Source organism: Rhinatrema bivittatum, chromosome 8, assembly GCF_901001135.1.
Source record: "Rhinatrema bivittatum chromosome 8, aRhiBiv1.1, whole genome shotgun sequence".
Lineage (NCBI taxonomy): Eukaryota > Metazoa > Chordata > Amphibia > Gymnophiona > Rhinatrematidae > Rhinatrema > Rhinatrema bivittatum.
Window position 1 is genome coordinate 219,887,787 of NC_042622.1, and position 19,950 is coordinate 219,907,736.

Sequence of the window (19,950 nt, forward strand, 5' to 3'; positions counted from 1 at the left end):
TTCTTTACCTGCTGTAATTCTTTGTCCACCAGAGGTCAAGGAGGGAAGACAAAGAAGAATCCCTCGAGTCCATGGCAGCACAAAAGTTCCGATTCCTTCCATCTGTGTTCTGTTCAGCGGCTGTAAACCTCTGATGCCTTGATATTCTTTTTTGGTCAGGATACCCCCCCCCCCCCATCTTCTGTGAATGAGACATCGCTCCCTCTGACAGCTCCTATTCCCAGGGATCTAACTTTCTCAGACTGAGAAAATCCACCTGAAAGGTGTTCACTCCTGCAATGTGAGTCACTGCCAGCTGCTCTAAGTGATGCTCTGCCCAGAGAATCAACTCCTGGGCCTCTCGAGCCACTACCCGATTCTTTGTTCTGCCTCGATGGTTGATGTAGGCCACCATCATCACATTGTCTGATAGAATCCATAATGGATGGCCGTGTAATCTTGGCAGACAGGCAAGCAACGTGAAATGCATCGCTCTCATTTCTAACTGACTGGTAGACTATGAAGCCTCCTGTTTTGACCATTGGCCCTGTGCCGACCAATCTTGCCACACCGCTCTCCATCCGGAGAGGCTTGCATCGGTGGTGACTATTACTCAATTCAGAACCTCCAATTCCGCACCACACAAGACTGGTGCGAGTAAGTCACCACGAAAGACTGTTTCCTGGCTTCCCCCTCTAATGGAAGAGGAAGATGAAACTCTTCCAATAAAGGATTCTAGGGGAGAGAAGAGCCCCTTGCAGAGGCCGCATATGCGCGAATGCCCAATGCATTAGTTCCAACGTGGATGCCATAGAACTCAGGTCCTGTAAATCGTCCCAGCCCCTGGGCACTAAAAGTTCTAGCAGAAGCCTAATCTGACTCTGCAATTTCAGCAATCTTTCCATGAGAAACACTCTCTGCCAGCATGTCGAACTGAGCTCCCAGATACTCCAGAGTTTGAAAGAGGACTAAATGCTTTGTTGCTAGGTTCACTACCCATACCTGAGACTTCAAGCGCATCAGTACCTTTTATACTGATTGTCAGAGGTCCTCTCATTTCGCCCGAATAAGCCAGTCATCCAGATACGGATGCATCAACACACCCTCCCTTTTGCAATGCGGCCGCCCCCACCACCATCACTCTGGTGAAGCTCCGTGGGGCTGTCGCCAGCCGAAGGGAAGGGCTCGAAACCAAAAACGTTCCCTTAGGAACATGAACCTCAGGAATCTCTGGCGCTCCGGACTGATGGCTGTGTGTCAATCTGCCTCAAACTCTCCCTTGTGTACTGCTGCTACGATGGACCTCAGAGTTGGACATCAGAGTTTCCATGTGGAAACAGGAAACCTTGAGAACAAAAAAATTGTTTCTTACCTGTTAATTTTCGTTCTTGAAATACCACAGATCAGTCCAAACAAGTGCGGTTTTGCATCCCTACTAGCAGATAAAGGCAGAGGAAAAAAAACAACACACTTTGAGACACTGCTACTTAAATCCAGAGTGCCATCTGCAGACCTCCGTATTGAAACCGTACTCAAGCCAAGATGAACACTCGGCAACACTTAAGATCTCCCACTTCCAAGGCAAGCAAGAACCAGGTTGGACTCCCTGATCTGGAGCAGTTACATCCAAAGCAAGAAACTGAAAATCTTCAGCCAAAAAAGGTGAACCACATATCTGCACTATTTACAATCAGATACCTCCTAGTCTTTCGCAACCATGGGGACGGGCTTCTAGACTGATCTGTAGTATTCCAGGAACGAAAATTAGCAGGTAAGAAACAATTGGTTCTTAACTGCTAATTTTCGTTCCTGTAGTACCACGGATCAGTCCAGACTCCCCTCCAGCAGATGGAGATAGAGAAGTTTCGACGGAGCCTGCACTGTACCCTGAGGTGCCACCCAGAGTCTGTCAGTATTACACTGTACCCAAGCAGAAAGGTTAAACCATAACTTCCACTATAACCAAACTTTCTACCCTAAGAGCAGAGGGAATGAAAAACTCGTAACATAATGAAGGAAATCATGCCCATACTCTTAACCCTTAAAGGGGGGCATACTTATAAGATCATTTGAAAAATCTTCAGAATATGAAAAATAAACAACCAACCGAGCGGACTCCTCGTTTCCCCATGGGTGGGACTCTGGACTGATCCGTGGTACTTCAGGAACGAAAATTAGCAGGTAAGAACCAATTTTCCTTTCCCTGTACATACCCGGATCAGTCCAGACTCCTGGGATGTACCAAAGTCCCGCTCTTGAGTACACTAGCCCCGAAGGAACCAGGCTCTGGTGCCCGGACATCTAGGTGATAATGTCTGGCAAGAGTATGCGTAGATTTCCACGTAGCCGCCCGACAAATTTCTTGCGGCGACACCTGTTGACATTCTGCCCACGAAGCTGCTTGCAACCAAGTAGAATGAGCCTGGAGACCCACTGGGATCGTGTGGCCCTGAACTAGGTATGCAGAAACAATAGTTTCCTTCAGCCAGTGAGCAATAGTGGCTCTTGAAGCTTTATGACCCCTCCTGGGACCACTCCGCAGAACAAACAAATGATCCAAGAGACGGAAACTGTTTGTGACCTCCAAGTAATGCAACAACACCCGTTTCACATCCAACTTATTTAAATCCCTACACTCTGTAGTAGAAGAATCTAGGTCTGCAAAGGAAGGGATCTCCACTGGCTGCTTCAAACCAAAAGAGGACACCACTTTTGGGAGAAAGGAGGGAACAGCCCACAAGGAGACCCGGGGCTTCAGAAATCTGTAAGAAGGGCTCCCTACAAGATAAGGCCTGAAGCTCCGAAACAAGCCACGAGGAAGACTACCTTCAACGTAGTTCGCTTCAATGGCTCGAAGGGAGCATTACAAAGGGCGCGGAGCACTAGATTCAGCTTCCGAACCGGAGGACGCAGATGCTTAGCCCAACGCAGGAAACGAACCACATCTGGATGGGATGCTAGGGCAACACCCTGCACCTTCCCCCGAAAACAACCAAGGGCTGCCACCTGAACTCGTAGGGAAATGAATGCCAATCCCTTAGCTAGACCTTCCTGCAAAAAGGCCAGAACATCTGCAATCGAAGCCCTGGACGGCTCCACCTCGTGGTCTAGACACTAGGTCTCGAAAACACCCCAAACTCTAACGTACGCCATGGAGGTAGAAGTAGGAGCGTGGCAATCACCGCATCCAAGTAACCCTTGCTCCTTAATCTCCGCCTTTCAAAAGCCATGCCGCTAGACAAAAGCGATCTGCCTCTGTTAAACAAACGGGGCCTTGGTGCAGGAGATTCAGAGACTGACAAAACCTAAGCGGGCCGTCCACTGCTAGATTCACGAGGTCCACAAACCATAGGCACCACGGCCACTCCGGAGCCACGAGTATCCCTTCATCTGGATGAACTTCGATGCGACGCAGAACCTTGCCGACCAACGGCCACGGTGGAAAGACGTACAACAGAATGTCATTTGGCCAGGGAAGGACCAGAGCATCTACCCCTTCTGCGCCTGGCTCCCGTCGCCAACTGAAGAATCAAGGAACTTTGGCATTGCGGTATGTCGCCATCAGGTCCATGAAGGGCCTGGTCCAGCAGTTGCACAGAAGATGAAACGCCTCTTCGGAGAGTTCCCACTCTCTCGGGTCCAACTGATGTCAGTTCAGAAAATCAGCCTGCACATTGTCCATTCCAGCAATGTGAGAGGCTGCTATCTTGAACAGCTGCTGCTCTGCCTAGTTGATTAGAAGCTGAGCTTCCGTCGCCAGTGAACGACTCTTGGTTCCACCCTGACAACTGATATAGGCCACCGTTGTTGCATTGTCAGAGTACTCTTACAGATCTTCCCTCTACTAAGGGAAGGAGAGCCTGCAGAGCCAACTGAACCGCTCTGGTCTCCAACCGATTGATCGACCAGGACGACTCAGTTCTTGTCCCTTGGCCTTGCACCGCTGTCCCTCGACAAACTGTTCCCCAACCAGAGAGACTGGCATCAGTGGTTACCACTACCCAAGAGGGAATTTCCAAATCCACTCCTTGACGCAAATTGTCCGGGCAGAGCCACCAAGGAAGACTGGAACGCGCCGAGTCCGTCAGTGGTAGGAGAAGATGAAACTGCTCAGATAGCAAGGCTGACTGAAGAGGACGCATATGCACAAAGACCCATGGGACCAGTTCGAGAGTGGAAGCCATTAAACCTAGAACCTGTAAATAATTCCAGGCTTTGGGATGAGGTATGGACCGCAGGAGACTCCACCTGAGTTAGAACCTTGGTCAGCCTCTCCTCGGTAAGAAAAACCTTGCCCAAGAGGGTGTCGAACCGAGCCCCCAGAAATTCCAAGGTCTGGGAAGGAACCAGATGACTCGTCAGGATTGACAACCCAACCTAACGAGCTCAGATAGTTGCAGCACCCTCTGAACCGCCTTCCGGCACAGGTGAAGAGCAAAAACGGCAATTCCCACGGAATCTCGACCGCTGAGGAAAGGATCCTCTCGTCTTGGGCTTATCTTCCGGTAACTTATGGACTTTGTTCTCCCCCAAATTCTTTATCATGTCCTCCAATTGTTGGCCAAAGAGCAGTTTTCCCTTGAAGGGCAAGGAACCAAATTGAGCTTTGGAAGAAACATCCGCAGACCAGTTCCTAAGCCAGAGGAGTCTGCGGGCTAAGATGGCCAAGACCATAGTTCTGCCCGAAGACCGTAAGAGATCATAAAGCACGTCAGCACTGTAAGCCACTGCGGCCTCCAGCCAACAAGCTTGAACTGCTTCTGCCTCTGAAAGTGATGTTGCCGATTGCAAATTCTGCACCCAGCGGAGGCTGGCCCTTAGTGCAAAACTGCTGCACGGACCCCTAGAGCAGAGACTTCAAAAACCTTAAGTTGCACCTTCAATTTGCGGTCCCTGTCACCGGGATGGTGGTCTTTTTTGTCACCGCTGAGACAGCGGCATCCACCTTGGGCACTTTGAGAAGGACTAGAGCATCCTCCGGTAGCGGGTACAATTTGTCCATAGCTCGGTTGATTTTCAAGCCCAAGTCCGGAGTGTCTCACTCCCAAAACAAAATGGTCAGTAACTGACATATGGAAGGGAAAAGACCGAGCTGGACCCCCCCCCCCCGCCGAGTCCCACCATCACCGGATCCACAGCTCCAAGTCGTGAATCCTCGAGGGACCTCAATCCTAACTCCTCCAGAATAGCCGGGATAAGTGGTCCTAATTCATCCTTCCGGAACAAAGTACCACCTTGGGGTTATCATCGTCAACTATGTGTGTGCCCCCTTTCTTGGTAGGCTGGAGCTGGTTATCCTGATCTGCATCTGGTCCTTGAGCATCCTGCGGAGGGGACTACCCCTCATCCAAATGATCTGAAGATGAACTGTCCGCCGGACAGGAAATGGACTAGAGAGGGCTTTTGGCCTTTGAGGCTCTTGCTCCTATTGGGGACTTGGGACTTTTCTGAGTTGAGGTGCCCCTTTTCCAGCCCCCGACGACACTGGTGCCGCACGAGGGACCTTACTACCCTGACGTCTCGCTGCCTTCTGGGCCTTAAAGGCCTTGTGGAGCAATAAAACAAAATCGGAGGAGAACGAGGAAGAAGACTCATCAGAGTCCTTCCCAGGTCCATCTTCTGAGGAATGCTCCCGATCAGCGTGCAAATCGCGCGCGCCCCCCCCCCCCCCCCCCCGGAGGCCCCAGGCCGAGGTGACAGAGGTGGTGGGGAGTTCCCCTCCCCCAGCAGAACTCTCTTGCTCTCTAAACATTCTTAAGATGGCCTCCATTCCCACGCTGAGGAGGAACGGGTCTGAAGGCTGCCACTGTGAATCGAGCCTCCCAGGCTCTCGGCGTGCTTTGGAGCCGCTGCCGTGTGAATTTTCAGTAACAGCCCTCCCCGAGGTTCCTTCTCCTCTTGAGAGGCACTTGGTACAAACGCCAGCTCTTGATAGCCGCGCGCGCTCCCGCAGACGGAGCAGGCCGCACCATGCAGCATAATCAGCGGGCTAAATTTAGCCTGGGAAGCCGGAGGTAAGAGGCGGGGGGAAAATAGCTCAGGAGCTCGGCAGCATGAGGCCAGACTGCGAGGCGACAGCGAAGGGGAGGGAGGAACCGAAGAGAACGCTGGGCCGGTCAAAAAACGGAGAATAAAAAGAAAATTTAAAAAAAAAATTTTTTTTTTAAAGCTCTGTGCGTCTTCCGTCTGAGGGTGAGTGAACCGGGCTCCCTGGTGTCACCCTCAGTCGTGGGCAGTCACAGGGTTCTCAACCCTCTGCTCCTCAGCCTCTAATACCAGGGGGGATGGTCCCACCAGGACCTGACAACCCCCTGGGAGGCTTAAAAGGTATCCACACTATAGAGTTCACCAGGAAGAGAGCCTAGGCTGAACAAATTCAAGGGGCAGACCCCCCCAAGAGCGAGGAAGACAGAAGTGTCTTCCTAACACAGAGGAATTAAATCCCTTATTGTTTTGTTTTTGTTTTTTTACTGAGAGTTAATGTAAATCAATACTTGCTTGAGGAGAGACAGACAGACACCCGCAGGGTAAGGGCAAGCTAAAAAGGAAGGGAACCGCAGGGTGAGCTGCCTGGCATCTGCTGGAGACAGACAAATACTGAAGGGTTACAGGGTAGGCTCTGTCCTCATATAGGATACCCTTTCAGTTTTGGTCTGTCTCCACCTGCTGGACAGGAGGCTCAACCCACAGTCTGGACTGATCCAGGTACGTACAGGGAATCCAAAGTTAACCAAATCAGACTAAAGGGTTTTGCACCTCCACCATCTGCTGGAGACATAGAAATACTGAGGCTCTGGGTGGCACCTCAGGGTACAGGGCAGAGTCCGTTGAAACTTCTCTGTCTCCATCTGCTGGAGGGGAGGCAAGTCCCTGGAGTCTGGACTGATCTGGGTACATACAGGGAACCCCAGGAGTCTCCAAGGGCCCCCCCGGAACCCATCTCCCCGCCCGACTATGGTGGCGCCAGTAAATGCTGCACCCCGGGGACTAAAGATTCTCGCAACCGAACAGAGCCAGACCCAGCCGCCTGAACAGCTGGGGAGGAGAGGCCATTCCCACCAGCTGAAGGTCTGACCCTTCCTGCTGTGCCAAAAAAGCGCAGTGGAGCAGTAAAATAAATTCCGGGGAGCAGCCCCCATAGGCCCAGCGCCCCCCCCCCCCCCTGACCAAGCTAAATCCACCTGCAGCGCATCATCCAGGCTCCCCTGTCCTCCTACAGGGCTCGGGTGCACTGGGGAAAGCGCTGCCAAGTCTGCTGGGGAACCTAAAATGGTTGCTGTTCCCGTGCCGGCTGAGGCCGAAGGCAACCCCGTCCAACAGCAACCATATGGGCAGTGGAAGGAGGCCCAACGCGCCAGCATTTCGTGGGGGAGGAGAAAGAGAAGGAGAGAGGAAAAAGGCAGGAACCACACCACATGTGGCTAACCACGGAACCCAGCAAGACCATCCCCCGAAAAGCACTGCCCCAATCGCGAAAACGCTACCCCGATAGCCCGGGAGAGACTTACCACCCTGCTACCTGTTGAAACTTTTTTTTTTTTTTTAACTTTACAAAAATAGCAGGGCCTCTGCTCTCCTAAGGCCGAGGGGAGCTGTCCAGCTTCAGCTCAGCCTGAAAGCTAGGAGAGCGCGCCCTAAAAAACAAAAAGCAGCTGCCCCGAACTGAAAAGCCACCTAGGCGGCCTTGTGAAGGGAGGGATCTGGACCACCAGATTTGTACCTCAAGGATGGGAGCCAGAGCAAGCGTACAAAAAGGTCACCGACCTCGAGCTCGTCCACCTCAACCAAACAGGGAAGGGCTCCCAACCCCTGGGAGAGATGCTCCTAAGAAAAAGAAACGGAAGAAGAAAAAGAAAACAAGACGGAAAAATCACCAGAAACTGCAGGTGAATGCACCAGCCACCATCTGCTGAAGACAGAGAAATACTGAGGAACTGCAGGTAGCACCAGTGCTTATCAAGCAGAGTCAGTGAAACTTTCTCAGTCTCCACCTGCTGGCAGGGAGGCAAAAGCCAGAATTCTGGACCAATCCGGGTATGTACAGGGCACTGTGTGCTTCCTCCCACAGCCAGCACTGCTGTTCCATTCCCTGCAGTGTCTCCTGCAGGGGGAAATCTGAAAGGACGAAAATCCTAACTATAAACTCAGATGATCTTCCACATATCTGTGCCATTACTGAAACATGGCTAAAAGTCTCCGACACGGTTTTGGCTCAACCAACTTCCCACTGACCTATACGTCATTATCTCTATTCCACGACCTAAGAAACGTGGAGGTGGCCTTCTACTAGCCTCAAAAAGAAGCCTAAAATCATCCCACCACCCTACTCCTTCCCCTCACAATTTGGAGATCGGATTATTTAAGTCTCCCAACCTCTAAATCTGCCTAATTTACGCGCCACTGGGCATCCTGGAAAAAAAAACCCTCCTCCTTAATTGAATATGTCTCCAAAAACATTAACAAACATTCCTGCCATCATTCTTGGAGACTTTAATCTCCACATTGACTCCATCCCACTATCTGTCTCCTGCCACACCATAATTGTTTCTATGAAGGCCCTTGGTTTCTGTCAAATGGTCACCAACCCCACACACAAGGCAGGCCACACACTCGACCACATTTTCACTAATGCCCTTATCCACTCAGACCCCCCCCCCCCCCCGCCGACATGCACACCTATACCCTGGTCTGATCACTACCGAATCGAAACCACTTGCTCCATAAAAATCTCCAGCATCCCCACCCCCCCCCTCCAAAAAAAACCATCTGCTTCCGCAGACCGTGTAAAAGCGACGACCTCATTCCAGCCCTCACTAAAGAATTCTCCAACCTAGATTCTCACCAACGCAGATTCCGCTATCACCTCTTGGTCCAAACCAACTGGCACAGTGGCCAACCAACTCTGCCCTGTGAAATCAACCCAGCAAAAACACAAAAAGAAGCCATGGTACACACCAGAACTTAAAAACATGAAGCTCACCCTCCGTAAAATTGAAAAAAAAACAAACAAAAACTGGCGCCAAGATCCACCACTACCCCAACTCGCAAAATTCAGAAGCTACCTCCACTCCTACAGACAGGCCATTGACAAAACTAAAAGAGAGACTACTACGTGCTAAGAATCCACCAATACCAATTTAATGCTTGAGCCCTCTTCAAATTTGTGTCTTCCTTAACCAAATCACTCCCTCCCACGAACCCCAATTCAGACGACTAAGCCAATTGCGAAAACCTAGCTCTCTATTTCCACGAGAAAGTCCTCAATGTTATGTCACGCTTCCCGGCACCACACTCACCCACTAACACCCTCCCTTCACAGATTTTAGACAAAAATCCTTCCACCCCTACTGACACCCAAGCATCAAAATCCTCTCCTAACCTCTCGTCCTTTATGAACACCACTGAAATGGAAGTTGAATCCACACTTAAGAAAATCAAACCAGCAGTACACCCGTCCGATAACATTCCCACTAAAACCCTCCTCTCCATCCCCAACACAATTGCCAAACCTATCTCCCTCATTATAAAACAGATCTATAATCGCTTGGCACAGTCCCTGACCAACTTAAACAAGCCATTATAAAACCCATTCTAAAAAAACCCTCACTTGATCCTGCTGAACCTGCCAATTTTCGCCCCATTTCAAACCTCCCTTTTTTATCCAAAGTCAACCGACAACTTACCGACTACCTTAATGAGAACCACATCCTCTTCCCCTCTCAATATGGTTTCCGTAAACACTATAGTACCGAGACTCTCCTCATCTCCCTGGCCGACTACATATTAAAAAGCCCTAGACAATGGTCAATCCTACATTCTTGCACTATTTGATATCTCCGCTGCTTTTGACACCGTCAATCACAATCAAGCGCCTACATGAAATTGGCATTTCAGGCCCCGCCCTCCACTGGTTTCAGTCCTTCCTCAGCAATCGACAATACAGAGTAAAAAGCAGGAACAATGAATCTCAGCCATTTAATTTGGCCCAAGGCTCCTCTCTCTCTCTCTCTCTCTCTTCTACCTTATTCATCATATACCTTCTGCCGTCTCCTGTCTGAACTCGGTCTTCCGCATTTCATATATGCTGACGACATTCAGATCCTCATACCCATCACGGACACACTGCCCAGTGCCATCAAGACCTGGGAATCAGCCCTACCCCTCTATCAGCTCGCTGCTCACCGACAACTTCCTCGCCCTTAATACTGCAAAAATGGAGCTACTAGCCATTTCTCCGAGCAATATTCTCACCAGCCCATCTTCAATCAACTCCCCCACCTCTCACGTTCGCAGCCTCGGCGTCATCATCAACAATCACTTTAATCTAAAAAAATTCATAAAAACAACTCTAAAAGATGGTTTCTTCAAGCTACATACACTAAAAAAAAACAAAAAACTTAAACTCCTATTACACCTTAATGATTTTCGGACCATATTACAAGCCATCATTTTATCTAAAATTGATTACTGCAATGCCATGCTTCTAGGTCTCCCAAAAAGCACTATCCAACCCTTACAGATACTCCAAAATGCAGCCGCCCGTATCCTCACGAATGTTCATAAAAATGACCACATCCCTCCTGTACTCAAACACTTGCACTGGTTACCTGTAGCATCCCGGATACAATATAAAACACTCACCATAATTCATAAATCTCTCCACATCAAGGACATGCAATGGTTCAACGAACACCTCTATTTCCACAATTCTGGCAGACCCTCCAGAAAACAACACGCGGCTACCTTACACACCCCTTCGCACAAACTTATGAAACTGAAGTCAACTTCCAACCGTGCTCTCTCTACTGCTGGCCCTTCCCTATGGAATAGAATGCCCCACACCCTGCGTCAGGAACCATGCTACAAGAAATTTAAACAGAACCTCAAAACATGGCTCTTCAAGCAAGCCTTCACCTGAACTGTCCTTCCTTCTTCCTTCCCCCCTTCTCCTCCTTCCACCCATTTTTAGTCTCCCTCTCCCACCAATCTCATTTCTCTCTCTCATCCTTGGTATGTATGTACAATTTACCTTTTATATAATGACATTCTAACCTAAGCGATATTCCATTGAACACTCATTCCATTCAAAACTTATGTATATTACCTTGATTGCCAAGTCTGTGTATATAGGTTTTTATTTTCTCTTTAACGACAAATCTAAAAAAAAAAATTTCCCCCTCACAGCTTTTAGTTACATTGTTTCTACCTTGTTTTTTCACTAATTTATTTGTAAAGCCTGTTGCTGAATTACTGTTCGCTGTAAACCGATTAGATGTTCCAAACGATTATCGGTATATAAAAACACTAAATAAATAAAATAAATAAACCCAAAGTATGAACATTTTAAAGCTTGCTTTAGCCCCATGTCTTTCTATAGCATTAAACAAGCTCCTGACAACTAGCAGGAAGCAAATACTTACCTGTACAAGCTCCATACCAGGGCCTGGCCATCATTGGCCCCAGAGATAAAGTGACTGCTGTCATCTGTGAAAGAGAGGCAGGTGAGGTCCTGGTAGTGCCGGCTCAGGATGGCTAGAAGGTCGCCTGTGGACACCTGTGAACAGAGGCCAGAGAGGGCTCAGCATCAATACACTTAGGGCTGTTCGTGGTGAACAAAAACCTCCAGTGAAGAGGGCCCTGTGTTTAGTGTTTGAACATCACATTAGATTTCAGGTTTCTTGCCTATGCATAATTTTACCGAGAAACGATTACAAATAATAATAATTTTTTTTTAATTTCAACCATTGTTTTCAGAAGTAAAAAAACTGAAGGTTCCAGAAAGCTCTGCAGGTTACAACATACAGTCCACTTTAGCTTCTCCCAACAGCAAAAGTACAGAAAAAAAAAAAAAAAAAAAAAGAGAACATTCTATTCTTTGAAAAGCTAAACAGTCACGGGCAGATTTTAAAAGCCCTGCTCGCGTAAATCCGCTCGGATTTATGCGAGCAGGGCCTTGCGCACCGGCGCGCCTATTTTCCATAGGCTGCCGGCGCGCGCAGAACCCCGGGGTTTTTGGAAGGGGGCGTGTCGGGGGGCAGGGCCGAACGACGCGGCGTTTTGGGGGCGGGACATGGCGTTTTGGGGCGGGCCCGGGCGTTCCGGGGGCGTGGCCGCGCCCTCTGGAACCGCCCCCGGGTCGGTCTCGGTGCGCCAGCAGCCCGCTGGCGCGCGTGGATTTACGTCTCCCTCCAGGAAGCGTAAATCCATGGATAAAGGTAGGGGGGGGGTGGGTTAGGTAGAGGAAGGGAGGGGAAGGTGAGGGGAGGGCGAAAGAGTTCCCTCCGAGGCCACTCCAATTTCGGAGCGGCCTCGGAGGGAACGGAGGCAGGCTGCGCGGCTCGGCACGCGCCGGCTGCCCAAAATCGGCAGCCTTGCGCGCGCCAATCCAGGATTTTAGAGGATACGTGCAGCTATGCTTTTGTTTGCGCCTGCTGCGCAAACAAAAGTATGCGATCGCGCAGTTTTTAAAAATCTACCCCTCAGTGTTCAGTTTTTCCTCCTTTAAAAATTTATGCTGAGTAAACAGAGAACATGAGCAGGCCAAGAGCCTTCACAGTACAGCTCCTTATTTTCTTTAAACAGTCTCAGTCTTTGGCAGAAAGAGTCAAGAGGACCAAGAGTATTGTACTGGAATTTGTTCCTAGAAAACAAACACTAGATTATGAGGAGTAGTTATTGTAAAGTGGCTGAACAGAGATGCCATCTTGCTTAGTCTAAGGAATGTTTTAGAGTTACAAACTCCCAGAAGTAGGAAGGTCCGACACTGCCAGAGTAGGAGAGACCACAGCTCCAGAAGTCTACATTTTAAAATGCTCCTTAGTTTTACAAAGTTACAGTCACATTCACTGCATTACTACTTTTCATTTTTATCACTTTTAAAAGGGAGCAGATTTATATATTTGGTTCCCCCCCTTCTAGTTCCTCATACATGGAAGAGAGTCTGGACAGTACTGGATTGCACCTCACCTCCCACAGATAGATGCTCTCGCCAATACCCGCAATTAGGTACAAGCCATTGGGAGCTGCGGCTAAACAGCTCACCACTCCCGGGCAGATGATCTTCTGCTGCAGTTGGTCCTAAAAGCAGAAAGGCATAATAAGATACTATGACCTATAGCATTGTTGTATCAGTAAAGCACTGGGATCATGACCCTGAAAGAATTGCAGAGAATGAACCTGGGATATTTCTATTCCAGCAGATAATGGATATTGTGGAATTGGACATATCTTGATATGCTGTCTGTATATATTACATCCTATGAACTCCAGAAGAAGCTCTCTTTGGCACAATGCAAGTATTACAAAAGGTCACTAGCAGTAAATTTGTGAGACCGGAGAAATTATTTACCTGATTATTTCATTTTCCTTAATGTAAACAGATGGACTCAGGACCAATGAGTTATGTGCTCCCCTGCTAGCAGATGGAGACGGAGTCAGGTGGCAAAGCTGACATCATCTAGATAGACCCTGCAGTGACCTCAGCTCTTCAGTATTCTCTTCGAAAAGCCATTGTGGACATATTAATGAAGGACTTTGATTAGAATTTGGATATAACTTGATTAAAAGCTTGGTTAAAAAACAAAAAACCAAACCACACAGGGACCGTAACTGTATGCAACCAAGATAAGCGGCAAAACCCGGCAATACTACAGGTGCCCTGAACTAGGGATAGGGCAATGGCTTAGCCGTATTTATGTGGAATTGAGGTTCGCCTCATGGTCGATTCCTTGGTGCCTCACCTGGGCAGTCACGGGTGGGATGCTGAGACCATCCGTCTACACTAAGGAAAACGAAATTATCAGGTAAGTAATTTCTCCACTTCCTAGCGGGTAGCCAGATGGACTCAGGACCAATGGGATGTACCAAAGCTATTCCCGAACAGGGCGGGAGGCTGCCCGCAGTCCGGACATCCAGGGGGTAGAACCTGGAGAAGGTGTGTAAGGAGGACCACGTTGCTGCTTGACAGATGTCGTCAGGAGACAGTAGCTTAGCTTCCGCCTAGGATACTGCCTGGGCCCTGGTAGAATGAGCTTCCACCTGGAGAGGTAAAGACTTCCCTGCCTCTACATAAGCTCCCGTGATCACTTCCCTGATCCAGCGAGCTATGGTAGCTTGTGAAGCTGCTTCACCCAGTTTCTTTCCCCCATGAAGAACAAACAAGCGATCCATCTTGCACACTGATTCTGAACGTTCCAGATGCCGGACCAAAAAGTGTCTACTGACGTATAGATGTCGAAGAAAGCAGTAGTCTTCCATGTCCTTGGGTTCCTCTGGTGATGGTAAGAAGATGCTTTGGATCAGGTGGAATTCCAAGACCAGCTTTGGTAGGAAGGAGGGGATGGTGCAAAGCTGTACTGTTCCTGGAGTAAATCGAAGGAACGGTTCCCGACAGGGCAGTGCCTGTAGCTGAGAGATGCGACGAGCCGAGCATATTGCCACCAAGAATACAGTCATTAGTGTTAACAGGCGTAGGGACAGACTGCGCAGTGGTCTGAAGGAAGGCCCTGCCTTGAAGTCCAATACTAGATTGAGATTCCATAGGGGGACCGGCCACTTTAAGGGTGGTCGGAGATGCTTAACCTCTTTTGGGAAACGGGCCAAGTCCGGATGCCCTGACAGACAGGTTCCGATCACCTTGGCCCTGAAATAGGAGAGGGCTGCCACCTGGACCTTCCGGGAGTTGAGGGTCAATCCTTTGACCAGGCTGTCCTGTAAAATTCCAGGATCATGGTGATCTTGGACGTTCGCAGGGGCACCCCGCATTACTCGCACCAGGCCTCAAATATTCTCCAGATCTGTACGTACGCAAGGGACATTGAAAATCTCTGAGTGCGGAGCAATGCCACATTGCTCCGCCACCAAAAATCCATGCTTTGTCAGGCGAGCCCTCTCAAGGGCCACAGTGTAAGAGAAAATAGAGTTGGATTTTCGTGAAGAATCGGACCTTGCTGGAGAAGATCCCTGTGCAGCAGGAAGCAAAGGGGACTCTCCACGAGGAGCCTCCGCATGTCTGCATACCACGGGCGCCTGGGCCAATCCGGAGCCACCAGAAGGACGAGTCCCCTGTGGTGCTCGATTTTGCAGATGATTTTACCCAGTAGGGGCCACGGGGGGGGGCACACAGTAAGTCCTCCTCTGGTCAGGGCTGGACAAGGGCATCGATCCCTTGGGAACGCTGATCTCGTCTGCAACTGAAGAACCGGGGAACCTTTGCGCTGTGAGATGTAGCCAGTAAGTCGAAGGATGGGAGGCCCACTAGGAGTTGGAAGGCTCTGGTCGACAGCGTCCATTCCCCATGATCCAGGATTTCCCTGCTGAGAAAGTCTGCCCCGACGTTGTCTATTCCTGCGATGTGGGAGGCAGATATGACTTGCAGGTTTGACTACGCCTATTCCATAAGGAGGTCTATCTTCATAGATACTTGTTGGCTCTTGGTTCCTCCCTGGTGGTTGATGTAGGCAACTGTTGTTGCGTTGTCCGACATCACTCGGATTGCTTGTCCCTGGAGCCTGTGGCTGAACTGCAGGCATGCTAATCTGACCACTCGTGCTTCCAGGTGGTTTATGTTCCAGTTCGCCTCTTCTCGGTCCAGCGCCCCTGGGTTGTCAGTTCCTGACAGCGTGCTCCTTACCCTCAGAGGCTTGCCCCCTTGCTTAGGTGAACTTCCTGTAGCCACCACTGGAACTGAGAGCATACTTCCATCGGTAGGTGGAGGCGAATAGAGTAGTCTTGAGGCAGTGGATTCCAGCGTGACAGTAGGGAGTGTTGGAGAGGCCTCATGTGTGCCCTCACCCACAGTACTACTTCCAGAGATGATGCCATGAGGCAGAGGACCTGGAGATAGTCCCATAACTTGGGGCACATTGTGCTCATCAACAGATGCACTTGGTCCATCAGTTTCTCTCTCCTTGAGGAAGAGAGGAAGAACTTGTCCTGCTTGGTGTCAAATCAGATCCCCAGGTACTCTGACTGGGAGGGTTTGAGGCTGTTCTTGTCCATGTTCACGATCCAACAGAGTTCCTATAGAAGCGAGCTGACCATGTTGGTCACGTGGAGGCTTTCTTCCAATGACTTCGCCCAGATCAGCCATAATTTTGGAGAATGTTCTGGGGGCAGTTGCCAGGCCGAAGGGCAATGCCCAGAACTGGTAATGGCGACCCAGTACTGCAAAGCGCAGAAAACGCTGGTGGTCTTGATGGATTGGAATATGTAGGTAGGCTTCCAAGAGGTCCAGGGAGGTTAAGAACTCTCCCGGTTGCACTGCCATTATGACAGAGCAAAGAGTTTCCATGCGCAAGTGAATTATCTACAGGTGACTGTTGACACTCTGAGATCTAGGATGGGTCGGACTGAATCCTCTTTCTTGGGCACAATGAAATAGATGGAATAACGCCCCATATTTACTTGGGGTGTCTGTACCAGAATTATAGCCCTCAGACTGAGGAGCCTTATCAGTTTGGATTCCATTGCCAGTATCTTGTGCTGGGAGTGGCAAGATGAGAACCTGAACCTGTCCAGAGGGATGCTGCGAAATTCCAGAGCGTAACCTTCTCGTATGATGTCCAGCACCCATTTGTCCAATGTGATCAACCCACCGCTGATAGGGGGCTGACTATCCCTCTTCTATCTCCTCATCCCGTGGATGGGTCGGCCCAACTTCATTAGGGAGTGTGGGTTGAACCTGAGCTTAACCTGTTCCTTTTTTGGTTATCTGTTCTGAAAGGACTGAGACCTTCCCAAGGGCAGAGATGATAAATGACGAGTTTCTGTAGGGCCAGAAGCCCTGGGAGTCCCTGGCCTCACCCCTCATGGGTGAGGGATGCTGTGACCTCTTTTTTTTATCTTCCAGTTGCTGGGGCTCTGGAGATTCACCGTACTTATTGGCTAACTTCTCCTGTTCACTTCCGAATAGGAGAGATCCCTTAAAGGGCATCTTTGTGAGGTTCGCCTTAGGAGTTGCGTCTGCTGACCAATTTCGCAATCATAGCTGTCTTCTGGCCGCCACCACTGAAAGTACTCTTCTGGCTGAGGTATGCACTAGGTCCGAGCCTGCATCCATCAGGAAGGCTGCTGCGGGTTCGATCACCTCTCCAGCATGCGCCCCTAAACTATTTGCCACTCTCGAGAGAAGCAGGCACGAGCGAGCCACCAGGGCACAACAGGAAGTGATCTGCAGTGTCATTTCTGTCGCTTCAAAGGCTTGCTTAAGGATGGATTCCAACTGCCTATTGTAAGCATCCTTCAAGGACGCTCCTCCCTCTACAGGGATTGTTGTTCACTTCGAGACAGTGGACACCCTGGTCTGCACATTCTGGAAACGCAGGCGTTCCTTGATTGCTGGGTCCAGAGGGTACAAGGCGTTGCCTCCTTTAAAACTTGCCTCTGGGGCATCCCATTCCAGGTCAAATCAACTCCTGGATGGCTTCCAGCATTGGGAAATAGCAAGAGGCTTTCCAGAGACACCAGATGGGGCTCTTCTTTGGCTCCGACATAGGGTCCGTGCCCTGAACTCCCAGTCTTCAGGGTCTGGGAAACTAGGGCCGGTAATTCATCTCTGTGGAAAAATTGAAGCATGGTCCAGTATGATTCCAGGCCTTGGGGGGGATTTCTCCTTCCTCCAAGGAGTTCCTGTTGTCGTCCGTGGTGTCTGGGTCCCTGTCAGGGATACCCTTGGTGAGGCGAGGCATGTCCCGAGGCCAGCTCACAGGGCTGGGAGGGCAAGGCCTTCCCAGCTGGAGTACTGCCCGGTCAGGGGCAGGGGCTGACTGTGCCTGAACAAAGGCTTGAAGGCCCTGGAAAAATTCCAACCAAGAGAAGACCACTAGGTCCATATTTGGCCCTAGAGGAACCAGGGTAGGGGCCGTTGAACTGCCCTCTCCCAGGAAGGACATAGCCCCGGAATTGCTCCGGTCTGGGGTGCTGTCAGACAAGGTCGTGGCTGACCCGTCCTCTGACTGGTATGAACTGGACTTGGAAAAGTTCTAGGAGTCCAGTACTCCCTGGACTTCCTCACAGTGCTGACACAAGCAGGATTCCAGGTCAGACTGTGCAGCCCTAATATGGTAGGCGGCACAAAGGGAGTATCATCTGAGCTTCTTTGCTGCTGGGGCCATGACCTCTGTAGCTTTTGTGTTTAGCCAGTTAATGCTTCTCGAGCGCACACAAGACTTGCCTCGGCTCGTGTAGAACTAAGCGGCCGGTTGAGCATGTGTTTACATGTACTGTTATGCGTGTGGCTATGTCGGTACAGTGCACCAAGCAAGGAGACAGAGGAAAGACTTACTGAAGTCCTTCCACGTCTCTGGATCGGAGAAATTCTTCTCTACTTACTGGTCTCAGAGCCTACTGGCTGAGTACAGAGACGGTCTCTGTATGTGGGGAGAGAGGGCTTTGGCCTTCCCTGCCGTGCTCAGCTTCTGCACCCACTGCCTTTCCGCTGCTTCAGCAGCTAAGTACACACCGGGAGCCAGCTGCCGGACCAAGGCACACCTCTGAGGGTCTTGGAAATCACCTCAGGAATTCTCAACTGGGGGAGGGACCCTTAGGTATCACTGCAGGAGAGCAGGGCTCCATCTTCCTTTAAATGTGAAAGTAAAAATGTCTTCCTTTGGATTAGTGCTGCAATCCTGCTAACACTCTGCTGGTGTGGGGACAGCATCCACATCTGCTAAGGAGAGAGAGATACTGAATGACTAAGGTCACTGCAGGGGTATATCTAGGGTGAGGTCAGCTTTGAAACATGATGCCATCTCCATCTGTTAATAGGGGAGCACATAACCCATTGGTCCTGAGTCCATCTGGCTACACGCTGGAAAATGAGATCATACCCAGTATACCATGGTTTTTGAGTGAGATCTACTCCTGTATGCACAACATTAACCCATTTGGAGACATCACCCCATGACAGAAGGGTAGAAGTAGAGATAGGAGGGGGCAGGAATAACCACTCATAAGTCCCTCATCTTGCATCCCTGCATACGCATGCACACATCAAGGGACAGGGCCTACAGTTACTCAGACCCCCCCCTCCTTGGGTCTGGGGTTCCCCAAAGGCCATAATCCACCAGGTTCTGCTCTCATCTTGCACTGCACCTCCCATCCACATAGGCTGGGGTCCACAATCACCTAGGCCCCATCTTCACCTTGTGCTGCATCTCCTATATACACAAACACATGGGACTAAGACCTCCAGTCCCCGCTCCTCACCTTGTACTGCACCATCCCCCCCAACACAAACATCAAGGAAGCAGTCTTTCGTCTTGCATTGAACCCTCCAACCCCATACCACACACAGGTTGGGGGCGCCCCATGGGCCACGATTTCTCAACTTGCACCGCATCCTCCACCCCACACAATTCGGGGGATCCCCGGGGCCCACGGCCCCTCCCCTTACCTTGCGCTGCACTTCCCATACGCTGATATAGTTCTTGCCGAGCTGCGCTGCCAGCAGAAATTCCCCACCCAGCAGCGCCAAGCCGCGAGCTGTGCTGTTCCCACCGCGGTAGCTGAGGAGACTACTGCCAGAATGCGGGTCCCACACGGAGCAGCTCCAAAGCGGCCCCGACGCATCCGAGCTCACCGCCACCTCTACCGCCGCCGCCATGATACCTCCACGGCCAGTGCGCACAAAGCGAGGCAAGAGCCACCCACTGTTACCAAATTGGACTATTTCACGCCCAGCCGGGCTACTTTTGGACTGAGCAGCTGGGTGCTATGTTGTTGGCGCCTTTTTTCATTGGCCTCGGGCAGCCCAGCCGGCAGTCGCAGAGTGATGACTCATCGACAGCAGCAGCCAATCAGAAATGACAGGAACAGAAGGCAGAGGGCGAAGGCGGCTTTTGCTGTAGAATACTGAGGGTGCAAGCGATTGCAGAGCGTGAGCTCTTCCAATCCACTGTGCTTCTGCTTTTACCTTCATTCCTGCTGCTCTCAGCTTTTGAGAGCTTTCTGCTTTCACCCCTGATCCTGCTG

At 50.4% G+C, this 19,950-nt stretch overlaps 1 protein-coding gene across 1 annotated transcript in view; it reads right to left on the reverse strand.

The window, feature by feature from the left end:
- The window catches only part of WDR18 (WD repeat domain 18), a 45,273-nt gene extending 25,525 nt beyond the window's left edge, over positions 1 to 19,748 (reverse strand). Inside the window, exons 1-3 of the mRNA XM_029613437.1 lie at positions 19,373 to 19,748; positions 12,946 to 13,056; positions 11,400 to 11,533 (exon numbers count right to left, since the gene is read on the reverse strand). Of these exons, the coding sequence (XP_029469297.1) occupies positions 11,400 to 11,533; positions 12,946 to 13,056; positions 19,373 to 19,582 (455 nt within the window). The 5' untranslated portion in view covers positions 19,583 to 19,748. The remainder of the gene's footprint in view (positions 1 to 11,399; positions 11,534 to 12,945; positions 13,057 to 19,372) is intronic.
- Positions 19,749 to 19,950: the final 202 nt, after the last annotated feature.